The 12,500-nt window shown below is 48.3% G+C and overlaps 1 protein-coding gene across 1 annotated transcript in view; it reads left to right on the forward strand.

Moving 5' to 3' along the window:
• The window catches only part of LOC135829052 (mucin-2-like), a 42,241-nt gene that overhangs the window by 14,857 nt on the left and 14,884 nt on the right, over window positions 1–12,500 (forward strand). Inside the window, exons 13-19 of the mRNA XM_065341458.1 lie at window positions 1–70; window positions 1,800–1,868; window positions 2,651–2,719; window positions 5,454–5,525; window positions 6,026–6,091; window positions 6,625–6,690; window positions 8,891–8,956. The exon at window positions 1–70 is cut by the window's left edge and continues 109 nt beyond it. Of these exons, the coding sequence (XP_065197530.1) occupies window positions 1–70; window positions 1,800–1,868; window positions 2,651–2,719; window positions 5,454–5,525; window positions 6,026–6,091; window positions 6,625–6,690; window positions 8,891–8,956 (478 nt within the window). The remainder of the gene's footprint in view (window positions 71–1,799; window positions 1,869–2,650; window positions 2,720–5,453; window positions 5,526–6,025; window positions 6,092–6,624; window positions 6,691–8,890; window positions 8,957–12,500) is intronic.

Raw genomic sequence — 12,500 nt, forward strand, 5'->3', positions numbered from 1 at the left:
CAAGCAAGGCGGCACCACCAGCACCGCCGACTCCGCTGATCCTGCTTACGCTGCTGCCGGCCCGGGCAAAGTGAGTGGTTTTTCCGCGCACAGCACTACTACATCCACGCTGGCTAGTCGTCTCTTCACTACACCGTCGACATGATAACAGCTATTAGGGGTGTGTACGGGTAGTCGGGTACCCGTGCTACCTGTGAGGACCTCGGGTAGACGGGTACAGAATAGTACCCGAAAACCCGAAGTCGCAGATGACATCACGTAGAGTGCACGTGTACAAATTCATGTAATACTCCGCATGTCTACCCAGTGTGTAAAGGCAGGGGTGAATTGTTGTGCTACCATGGAAACATCAACCGATCGGGTACCCGTGCTACCCGTGGGAAACGACCCGAAACGGATACCCGAAGAAAATGCTACCCGACTCAGCACCACCTGTAAAACACAAAATCCTCTGTCACACCAGGTACAGCGATCGTTTCCGAATCTTCGCCCAGGAGAGCATCATCAAGGATTTAGGTGGAGATACAAAAATGGATAATACAAGACCGTGCCTGTACAGGGATAGAATTCACTCTCCCATTATGCAACTAGTCTGGCTATTTGTACAGAACAAATTAATGGATTTGTCGGAGGAAGCAAACTTGCACGCAAAGCATAATAGCCTCGGAAAAATTCCGGACAAAAACTAGATAACTATTTGGACTGCTTGCAGCCGCTCAGATGAACTTACAGCCGCGTTCCTGTCACTCGAGTTGAACTCGAGTCGAACCTTGGTGGGAAAGTCACAGTGTACCCTGCAGGCGTGGTGACCAGGTGACTGTTCTGCAAAGGAGCAAGTGACCGCTTGTTCAGCCATGTTCGATTGGGGATAAGGGCCGAGCGCTGCATCACAGCATTCTCGGACCAAAATCAGTCGATTCAGCGTCCGAAAGACTACAACATATGGGCCAATCGTGGTCATCCGTGCTTTTATAAGCGCGAAATGGCGCTTTTAGTGACATTTTGCATACAAATTCCCATCCAGTAGGGTGCAGTCCCCCAGTTTCGGTGGAAGTGCGCGAGTTCGATTGAGAATAAAGGAGGAAGGGAGTGTCTCAGCTTCCTTGGACCAAGACCATTCGACTCAGCACCGCGAAGACTACAACTGGTGAACATTTGATTTTAGGCTTATTATCTTCCCCTTTAACAACCTGGCATGGTATGGCGAACCATCTGGAGTACACTTTTCTCACGGGAGTCTCCGTTGAAACATTTCACAAATGTAGAGCTCAAACCAGTGTTCTAATTCACTGTGTACCTTCCACAACGAGTGGTACAGTCAATGCCGTGGTTACTGTTATCTCTCCGTCACCCCTACTTTGGATACTGCCTGCAAAGAAGATGGCACTTCAATGAGCCCATTGAGCAATAGCGTAATTTGTACCTTAAATACCCCGCACAGCCTCGTGGGCATGGGTGTGTGGGGTGTTGAACAGTGCATTGCTGATCTATGGTTATGTGGGGTGTTGAACAGTACATTGCTGATCTATGGTTGTGTGGGGTGTTGAACAGTGCATAGCTGATCTATGGTTGTGTGGGCTGTTGAACAGTGTATTGCAGATCTATGGTTGTGTAGGGTGTTGAACAGTGCATTGCTGATCTATGGTTGTGTGGGGTGTTGACCAGTGTATTGCTGATCTATGGTTGTGTAGGGTGTTGTTGAACAGTGCACTGCTGATCCCAGCGTACTCACATGCATTACTCATACCTTCTGTATGTGGCAATGTGCAATGGGCTTATTTGGTACATTTACCCTGTAGGGATCACTGCCGACAGCCAATCATGGCCAAGAGAGTCACTTGGCGACAGACACGGGGGAATACTTGCCGGTAAGAAAACTTTCCATGGACTTGTTGAAAGTATGTGTGTGTGTGTGTGTATGTGTTATGTGTATGTACATGCGGGCATGCATGTGTGTATGTTTGTGTGTGTGTGTGTGTGTGTGTGTGTGTGTGTGTGTGTGTGTGTGCGTGTGTGTGTGTGCGTGCGTGTGTGTGTTTAGGGCAGATGCAATCCTACCACACGGACCACATAGAATCCCCAAAAATCTTTTTTTCCGTAAAAAACTGGGTGCCAGAAAATGAGGTATTATCAAGAATACCCCATTTTAGGGGTGGGATGTACCTGTCCCAGAAGCGGCTTTATGAGTGTTACTAGTTTGGCATTCCGCTAGATCAAAGAGAGATGGCCATTGCAACTACAGGCCAGCACATGAATATGTATATGTCAAACAAGAAACTCGGCTTGCTGTTCACGTTGAACTTATTAACCCTTTATGTGAATGCTGTTGCAGTGCATGTTTGCCTCTATCAGATCATACAGTGAACAAAATAATATTATACACTGTCCTAAGTTATTACTGAGGTATTTTAAAAAAAAAGCTGGAAACAGAGCGTCTCTGTAAGTTTGTATCCCTGGTGATGTTTGTGCCTGGAGAGCACTATATAAGTGGTGCTCTTCAGGCACAATCTTCCTCAGCCTACTCAAGCTCAACTGATGAGGGGTGAATTCCCCGAAACACTGTGTATTTCAACCGGACAAATGTTGTTCCTTTGTAAGCTTCCGGCTATACTGTGGGTTCACTGTTGTCCTATCTGATATTTTTCTCCAGTCCAACCCACTGTACGGCAGAGGATCAAACAATGTGCAGAGTCCAGTCGATGATGCAGAGTACATTCCAGTAAGTCAAGTCAATGCACTATGTACTATACGATCAGACTTTTATTAAAGGTCAAAGTGATGGAAGTCCTCAGAACACGTCTTATACTGTTTGAGCGTCCAGGGCTCCATTCCTGCGTCTTTGACAGCACTCTCCGCACCTTATTTATTTATTAATTTTATTTATTTAGACTTTATTTGAAGGATTCTCCAAAAGTAAATGGATACTTATCGGGGGAGTTTCCTGGAAGGGTGGATGAGACGAAAGGGAAGTGAAAAGGGAGAAGGGAAAATAGTACTTAGCAGAAACACTGCTCAGGGAAAACTACAGGTAAAACCACCAGGGAGAAACAGAATACATGACGAGAGCTAGATACGAAAATCAGAAATTCCAATGGTGGAGAATTTGTACGTTAAATAATGGTCCTTCAGGAGAAACCGAAACTTGGCAGGAGATGGCTCCCTGCGTAGGCTCTCAGGAAGCTTGTTCCAGACCGTGAACTGATAAACCGAAAAGAGGAGATTTAAGAAATGAGTTCCAGAACGAGGCAAAACGATAGAGGAAGGGTGGCGGCAGCTGCTGGAGATGGTGAAACTAAACTGGCTCAGTAGTGCTGGAAATTGGTAGAATACATGATGAAAATAAACTAGAGAGAGAATTTGACGACGCCATTGGAGCGATTCCCATTCACACAGATGATTCAGAATATTCTTGGATGTTGTCCAAGTAGGAAGCTGTCGGGTCTTACGCATGAGGTAGGATCGGGCAGCAGTAGCTTGTAGTCGATCCAATGTGCAGGATTGCATAGACGACATGGCGAACAGCCAAACAGGGACAGCATACTCCAGTAAGGGTCTCACGTAACATTTATACAGTAAATTGATGGTTGGTGCGGGGAGACAATGGGTCGTGTGCACCTGTCTCTGTCTCCGTCACTTTCTCGCTCCACATATACTGGCATACACAGAGACATAGACAGCAATAGCGACAACACACAAAGTGAAGGGTAGTTGGCCGCAGCCAGATGTGAACCGGATAACGAGTGAGGTATGGAAGCAAGCAAGGACTGAGAACAGAGTGTCTCAGATAGAATAGTCATGCCAGTGGATAGCAGAAATAGGCCATGATGCAGAACCACTTGGGACCGTCAGATTAATTTTCCTGGACCGAGCCAGCCGGGAAAAAACCCTCGCGCCGACGGACGCATTTGTCAGGGAAAAAACCGGGTGTATATCCCCAATGGCGATTACGCATCATGTAGGCATGGCAAGCACATCACGGCAGACAGTGATAAAAAGCATTGATAATATGCACAGAAATAAAGGGTGGGAGGGCAGGGACACTGGTGAGACTCAAAACTGACTGAAGAAGTCAGGAAAAGAAGCGACAACAAAGAACACACCAGATGCCGTATTTGCAACTGAAAATATTTCGCGAGAAATACGTTTCTACCCCTGTTCTACTTTAAAACCGGGAATTTTCCGCGGTGTAATATTTTCGGTAGTCCGCAACATCAACGGTTCGGTAGCGTGAAAATTTCGGTAAACCAGTTTTCCAGATCCAAAAATTCATTTTGCACACTGTGTGGCATGGCATTGTTGGGTCACGTTTTTTTTTAAGTAAAAATTAACTGTGCAGAAGTTACCGAAAATAAATCTCCGCCGAAATTTCCAGTTTTACCGTATCTGTCTATCGTCAACCAAGAGCTATTATCATATGTGTATGTTTATTGTTCATTGAGATTGAACGCTAGAATTATTGCTTTGTGATCGCATAACTTGAAACTCTAGCTGCGATGATCTCGTTTTGCATTCCTGGTAACTTTGAAGCTCGGTTCGCTAGGGAACTGTGAGGACCGGGGAATAGTGCTACTGTGCTGTATACGTAGTGTATGGCTTTTGTTCTGTGTGTCGCTGCTGTTGTCGTACCTGCTGTTGTCCTACCTACTATTGTCGTACCTACTATTGTCCTACCTACTATTGTCGTACCTACTATTCTCCTGCCTACTATTGTCCTACCCACTATTGTCCTGCCTACTATTGTCCTACCTACAATTGTCCTACGTACTATTGTCCTACCTACTATTGTCTTACCTACTATTGTCCTACCTACTATTGTCCTACCTACTATTGTTCTACCTACTATTATCCTACCTACTATTGTCGTACCTACTGTTGTCCTACCTACTATTACCCGGCCTACTATAGTCATACCTACTATTGTCATACCTACTATTGTCCTACCTACTATTGTCCTACCTACTATTGTCCTACCTACTATTGTCTTACCTACTGTTGTCCTACCTACTGTTGTCCTACCTGCTATTATCCTACCTACTATTGTCCTACCTACTATTGTCATACCTACTATTGTCCTACCTACTGTTGTCCTACCTACTGCTGTCCTACCTACTATTGTCCTACCTACTGCTGTCCTACCTACTGTTGTCCCACCTACTATTGTTCTACCTACTATTATCCTACCTGCTATTGTCGTACCTACTGTTGTCCTACCTACTATTACCCGGCCTACTATTGTCATACCTACTATTGTCCTACCTACTATTGTCCTGCCTGCTATTGTCTTACCTACTATTGTCCTACCTACTATTGTCCTACCTGCTATTATCCTACCTACTATTGTCCTACCTACTATTGTCCTACCTACTGTTGTCCTACGTACTGTTGTCCTACCCACTATTATCCTACCTACTATTGTCCTACCTACTATTGTCGTACCTACTATTGCCTTGCAGTCTAACCCAATGTATGGCAGAGGAACGACATCAGGCATACAGAGTCCAGCCAATGAAGCAGAGTACCTTCCTGTGAGTGATGCCCGCACACACTATTCAACTAGGCTGCCCCCCCCCCCCCCCCGATACCCTGTAAACTGACTGGTGCAATGTTTTCATAGTGTGCTCTAGATTGCCTCCGCCAATGTGGTGCGGGTAGAGAAACCGCTGTCCACCCATTGCAAACAAACTGATCAAAGTGGCTTCCTAACCAGCCATCTTACTTCATTCTCTCATTAAATGTGGTCTATTCTGTTCACATCTGAGTCAGCAGACTTCCCTACACTTTTGAAGAGATTGGCACAAATTGCTGCTGTGTTCTGGGTGAGTTACGAAGTCTGAAGAAAATGTTGAACGGTCTCTGCTGGGATGACGACTACACCATAGCTCAGTGGTTACAGCATGGCTAGCTACAAGCGAAGGTCCCTGGTTCGAGTCCTGGTGGTGACAGTCAAAAAATTTCTTCAGACTTTTCCCGTTTGTGTCTTTCCCTCAAACTAGTGAAGTGTTCTGGTTTGTTGGTGTGTTAACAGTCCAATCCACTGTATGGTAGAGGTTCACTGCAGGGCACTAGTACTACTGATGCTGAATATCTACCGGTGAGCCTAGTGGTGCATCATTCAGCCACCTCCTCTCTGTCTATCTCTATGTCTATCTCTCTCGCTCTCTCTCTCTCTCTCTCTCTCTCTCTCTCTCTCTCTCTCTCTCTCTCTCTCTCTCTCTCTCTCTCTCTCTCTCTCTCTCTCTCTCTCTCTCTCTTCAGAAATACACTTCTGTCTCTCAATAAATTCCTGAGTTCACAGACCATTTTGATAGCCTGTATGTCAGATGTTTGTGTTGCTGTTACCTCCCCGTATAGAGTGCTATCTTTCACCAGGGAACCTTTTGTGTGTATGCGGGTGTTTGTGCGTAAAAATAGTGGCGGTCAATTCATCAGCCTTGCAAGCTGTTGAATGGTGTAATCCCAGCACAAGTTGCTATGTCTAACAAAGCTGTTCGCTATCATCGCTTCCGCGATGGGCATGTCTGAGGTATGAGGTGTGTATGTGTGTGTGCACATATGTGTGTATACATGTGTATGTGTGTACATGTATGTGTGTGTTGATGTGCATGCAAACCTATGTCACTGTAGTCTAATCCACTGTATGGACGGGGATCGGGTCCACAGAGTCCTGCCAGCGAGGCTGAATACTTACCGGTGAGACCTACCTCTGATATAATACTATTCACAGCTCCCATTTGACCTTTCCACTGCCGCTCGTACTTGAAATCGCCGATATATCGGCGCTGTTCACGAAGTGCCTACAGGCACTGGATAGACAACTATACACAATAAGGCAACTCAGTAAAGCATCGCATCTTCACAAATGACAGCTCGTTGCAAAGCTGGTAAAGAGAGCTGTCCAGCGGTGCTTGATAAATCAAATTGTTACGACCAAGTTTGCCGTGGCGCCAAAGTGAGAAGATGCTTTTAATGTCTCTCTAAGCACTGGGACACTGAGCTGCATGTGCCAAACATCCAGGCAGGCTGCGGATTTCCCTGTGACATGGCCCATGTACAATATAAACCAAATTGTTCGTTTGTGCGAACATTTTTGATGGAGCCTGTTATCCTGGCGTTGCGCTCGCCAGGAGCCTTCCAAAAAGCCCAAGACTGTGGAAATGGAGTGAAGGGGGCCAAAGTTATAGCCTGTTGAAGGTGAAAATTGTGCTGCTTTCCCAGGTTAAACGATAGATCTGCGTTGAGTATGAGTGCTGATCTAACAGGACTTGGTATCCAGTGTAGATTATCTTTCTGACGGAGCTGGGTGGAGTGGCTTTCGAAGAGGATGGTCCTAGCTCTGTTGCGCCTGCCATGTCTGGAGGACAATGAATCGATAGAGGAGACTCCTATCCGCCCAGAGAGCCAACAATTTTGAATAGACATGGCTGACGAGGGAAAGTTTGATTGTTCTTGTGACCGAAGTCAAGTTTGAAAATGCGCTCTGTGGGCTGCGCATACACACGTGACGGTAGCTGAAGGGTTTATCTGGGCAGGCTGAGGTTTCCGCATCTGCGGATACGCCACCGACCACAGTGATCAAGGTGCTCTGATATAGCACAGCTCATTTCCCTGGGTGTGGGTTTGCTCTCGAATAGTAACTGGCTGTAGCGACAGTGTTTGACAAACCGTGTGGTTAGCCGAATCAGAAAAAGAACGGACGAGGGCAGTTAATCACAAGAAATATATTCGAGTTTAGTCAACCTCGTATATAGAGACCTCGAGTATAACAGCAAATCGCGAACAACGACACAATTATCAGACCTGGTGATCATTAGCCTGCACACTCAGTTTAATCTAACGAGTAAAAGCAGCTCGCGGTTGCCGACATTTTTCTTGTGAACGATTGAGGTGTTCGTTGTTTGCGTGGTTAGCTGGGCTTCTCCATGCTTTAACTACAGTTGAACATTGATTATCCGCACATCGACTATCCGACCATTGGATTATCCGTAACAGGTTTTTTTGGGCGCACGTGCCGTAGAGTACGCACTGTGCATGTAGTGAGCCATTCAAAAAATACGAAAATTTTGAAAAGTAAAAAGTAAAAAGGTTGTGCGGCTAGTAATAACCACTGGAAGTGTGTGAGTGACAGTTTTTTCTTATCCGGAACATTTGCCTTATCTGAACACCGCCTGACAGTTGTCTGCCCAGAGGTGGTCGGATAATCGATGTTCAACTGTATACAGATATTGAAGTGTGAACTTGTTTCAGCACTGTAGGAGGCTCAGATGGCGATCAACGTTTACATAATTCCGTTACTGTATCTGGATACATCTCTGTCTCTCTCTCTCCCTCTCTGTCTCTGTCTCTCTCTCTCTCCCTCTCTTTCTCTGTCTCTCTCTCTCTCTTCTCTCTCTCTCATCTCACTCACTCTCTCTGTCTCCCTTTCTGTCTCTCTTTCTCTCTCTCTCTCTCCCTTCTCTCTCTCATCTCTCTCTCTCTCATCTCTCTCTCTCTCTCTCTCTCTCTCTCTCTCTCTCTCTCTCTCCATCTCTTTCTCCTTCCCTCAGAAAATTCTGTTTCCACAGAGATTATTTGATAACCCTTCATATGAGATGTTTGTGTTGCTGATAGCTGAAGGAAAAGAGTGCTGACGTTCACCAGGGAACTGTTGTGTGCGTATGCCTGTGTTGGGGCTTTTTGGATTTGTGTGCGTGTATGTACGCCTTTGCCTTTGTGCATGTGTGTATGCCTATGCGAGTGTGTATGTGTGTGTATGTGTGTGTGTATGTGTGTGTGTGTCTGTGTGTGTGTGTGGGGGGGGGGGGGGGGTATGTGGGTGTGTATGTGGGTGTGTGGGTGTGTGTGGGTGGGTATGTGGGTGTGTATGTGGGTGTGCCAACCTATGCCGCTGCAGTCTAATCCACTGTATGGACGGGGATCGGGTCCACAGAGTCCTGCCAGCGAGGCTGAATACTTACCGGTGAGGCGTACCTCTATTAGATAGTGCTGGCAACTGAAATCCTACCCCTGGAGCGGTGCGCTCACATCGCAAACACCCAGCATGGGATTGAAACACTACGAAGTACGTGTAGAGACCTCTAGAATCGGTGCTGCACTCAAGGACTGAAAATCATGGGTTGGATTTCGGTTTGCCAGCACTGTAGTTCAGTTCAATTCGCTGGTCTTGATTGCTAAAGGGAACCATTAAAAGAATAGCAGTTATGCCGACGGTGTGGTGAGCCGAATCAGGAAAACAATGAACCAGGACACAATAAATTAATAGTATCGCGTTTAGTCTATGTCGTAAATAACAACCTCAGGCATAACAACTACCCGCGAATAACAATGCAATCTTCTTGCCTACTGGCCATTTGACTGCATTCTTCCCTCCTCATGAATACAAACAATTTGGGAAGACCGACACTTTTCTCGTGCATGCTTGACAAAGCGTATTTTGCAAGTTTTTATCGTATGTCTCCATGTCTCGATAGTTCCATTCCTCTACTACGGAGCACATGCAGATGCTTCTTCTTCCTCCCCCCCCCCCCCCCCCCCATCACACACACACCTGATGAAAACACATCAACGCATGCGGACACGTATGCACACACGCAAGCACATATGTGCACACACACACACACCTTGGTCCTTGGTAACACTGCCATCAAATGGTCACGTGTCCCCTGTGCAGGGGTCGACAGCACTGAGTTCAGCATTGGATCCAGAAACGCCGCTCTACTTCCTGGACAGGAAATTAGCACAGCTATGCAGGTCGAAACCACGGGATGACTTGCAGCAGCGACCGCAGCCGAGACAATGCGCTCTGCAGCAGGGCAGGGCAACCCGCTGTTTCCGGACCGAGTCTGCCGATGCCACAGCCGAGACCGACGCCACTTCAGCAGCCAAGTTGGAGAGACACTTATGCGAAGCTAGCCCGCCAGCACTCAAGAACCATCTCCCGCACGCATTACATAGTCGGCTGCCGGACTGCTCAGATATGGGCTTCCTCCTCTCGGCCAGGCACTTGTGGCGATTCTTGTATTTCTGGTGGGCGAAAGTACGCTGGCAAACATCGCAGAGCACAGAAGTGTCACGCTGAGCCGATCGCAGTACTGGTTGAGCGGAATACGCACTGCGCCATTTCCCACGCTCCTGGGCGAGGTCGTACCATTCCGTGTGGTCGATGTTCACTGCGGAGAGGTCAGCTCTGACAGAGTCTCGCCACCGTTTCCGAGGACCGCAAGCCGGCCTCGGCGGAAGGAGCGCACCAAACAGGAGCTGGCGCGGAGTTCTATCGCCGTCCATCCTAGCTAGATGGCCTAGCCACTCCAGACGGCGGCGAAGAACACGTGTGGTAATATCCACAGGATCTCGACGATTCCAGGCCTCCAGAATGGTCTTCCTGTTGATGTGGAAGTCCCAGGTGTCTCTTCTACCGAGGGCTAAGATTGCGGAAATGCAGCGAAGATGGAAGGCGGACAGCGCCGCAAGCTCGCTTTTCAGTGGTACCCAACACTCCGCTCCGTAAAGGAGAAGAGAAGCCACGCATGCATCATACACCATTCGCTTCATTGCCAGTGAAAGATCGCCATCATCAAAGACAGATCGACGCAATGCTCCGAATGCCCTAGATGCTGACGCTATTCGGGACCGAGTGTCCACTGCGGTGCGGCCACCAGTATGGATGATGGAGCCCAGGTAGCGAAAGTCATGCACATTCTCGACAATTTCCCCGCCAACCACCAATGGACGACGATCCTCCGGAGAAATGCCGAAGCCGACCGCCATTACTTTGGTTTTTGATAGGTTGATGGTGAGGCCGAAGCGAGTTGCGACGTCCATGAACCGGCTGAGCGCAAGTGTGGCACCATGGTGAGTTGTAGCAATAAGTGCTGAATCGTCTGCGAATTGACAGTCACGATGGATGTTGATTGTGTCAGTCTTCTGGCGTTTGAAAAGGAGAGACGGTCCAGAGTTAGAGGAGACGGGAAGTCCAATCTCAGGTATGTCCGCAACCTCACGCTGCCACAGCTGGAATACTGCCCACATGAATATATTGAACAATACTGGGGCCATACAACAACCTTGTCGAAGGCCATTTTGCACCTCAATAGGCTCGGCCTCGATGCCCGGGATCGACAGGTTTGCAGACACAGAGGTATGAAATGAGCTGATAATGGTAACCAGCTTGTCAGGTATGCCCGACTTCCGGAGAATTTCCCACATGCACTTACGGGTGACGGAATCATAGGCCTTCCGTAGATCAACAAAAACCATGAAACCAGAGCAGCGATGTTCATATAGTTTCTCAGATATTGGTCTCACCGCGAAGATCATGTCCGCACAAGATCTGCCTTTGCGGAATCCACACTGCGTGTCTGGCAGGATGTCTTCCGCGAGCCGCTGCAATCTTGTCTGGACGAGGCCAGCAACAGCCTTTCCTACCACCTCCAGAAGAGCGATGCCCCTCCAATTGTCATAGCTGGATAGATTTCCTTTTTTTGGTATCGGGACAAGCTGGCAGTCCACCCACTCCTGGGGCACCCGCTCTGCATTCCACACTGTCTGGACAAGGTCTAGTAGTGCCATCATGAGGCCATCCCCACCAGCCTTCAGCAGTTCCGGTAAGATTCCAGAGCCTCCTGCTGCTTTTCCGTTCCGTAGTCGGCGCACAGCTTGCCTAAGCTCTTCCAGAGTAGGTGGATCGGCGAGGTCTTCACACACTTCCTGTTGCTCAATGGTGGCAACAGTTGCAGGTTCATACGAGGTTGGAACATTGTAAACCTTGGAGAAGTGGCGGTGCCATGTGCGGCCCTGATCCGCCGGTGAATTACAGACATTTCCGTTCTCGTCCCGCACAGCGACTGCAGTTACACCCACAAGCCCTCGCCGAGCCGTCTGCATGGTCTTGATACCGGCCCAAATGCGCGCCGAGTCAAAGCGCCCCTTCTCAGTACGTTGTGCCATGGCAGCAAACCAATCATTCTTCGCAGCTCGGGTGGCAGCGCGAGCCCTCCTGCGCGCAACACGGTAGCGCGAATACTCTTCCTGGTTCCGGCCACTAGTGATCCATGTTCGATAGCATGCATTGTGTGCGTCCAGCAGTGGCCGCAGCCCGTCCTGGCTTTCCGTAAACCAATCAGGCTGCCGTCTCCTCTGATGACCGAGAGTGTCCGCAGCCGCCGCCGTCACCACGTCCCGCATCGCATTCCATTTCTCGTCTACCGTTTCCGCGTCCGCCACTGCATCAATCTTGGCATTGATGTTTTCCTGGTAGTCGTCAACCTACCTCCGGTGGTTTCCCTCAGCATCTGTCGAAACCACTGCGGGCAGATTATGCACTGCAAATCGTACTCTCTTTGTAGATTTCCGCGGTTTCCACAAGACCCTGCCGAGCCTAAACCTGGCGGCAACAAGACTATGGTCGCTCCCACATTCTGCCGAGCGAATAACCTGAGCATCAGTGCACCAGTGCCGGCTCCCTTGCGCTGTGATGATGAAGTCAATACAATGGACATGTTTAG

Source organism: Sycon ciliatum, chromosome 13, assembly GCF_964019385.1.
Source record: "Sycon ciliatum chromosome 13, ocSycCili1.1, whole genome shotgun sequence".
NCBI classification, from domain to species: Eukaryota; Metazoa; Porifera; class Calcarea; order Leucosolenida; family Sycettidae; genus Sycon; species Sycon ciliatum.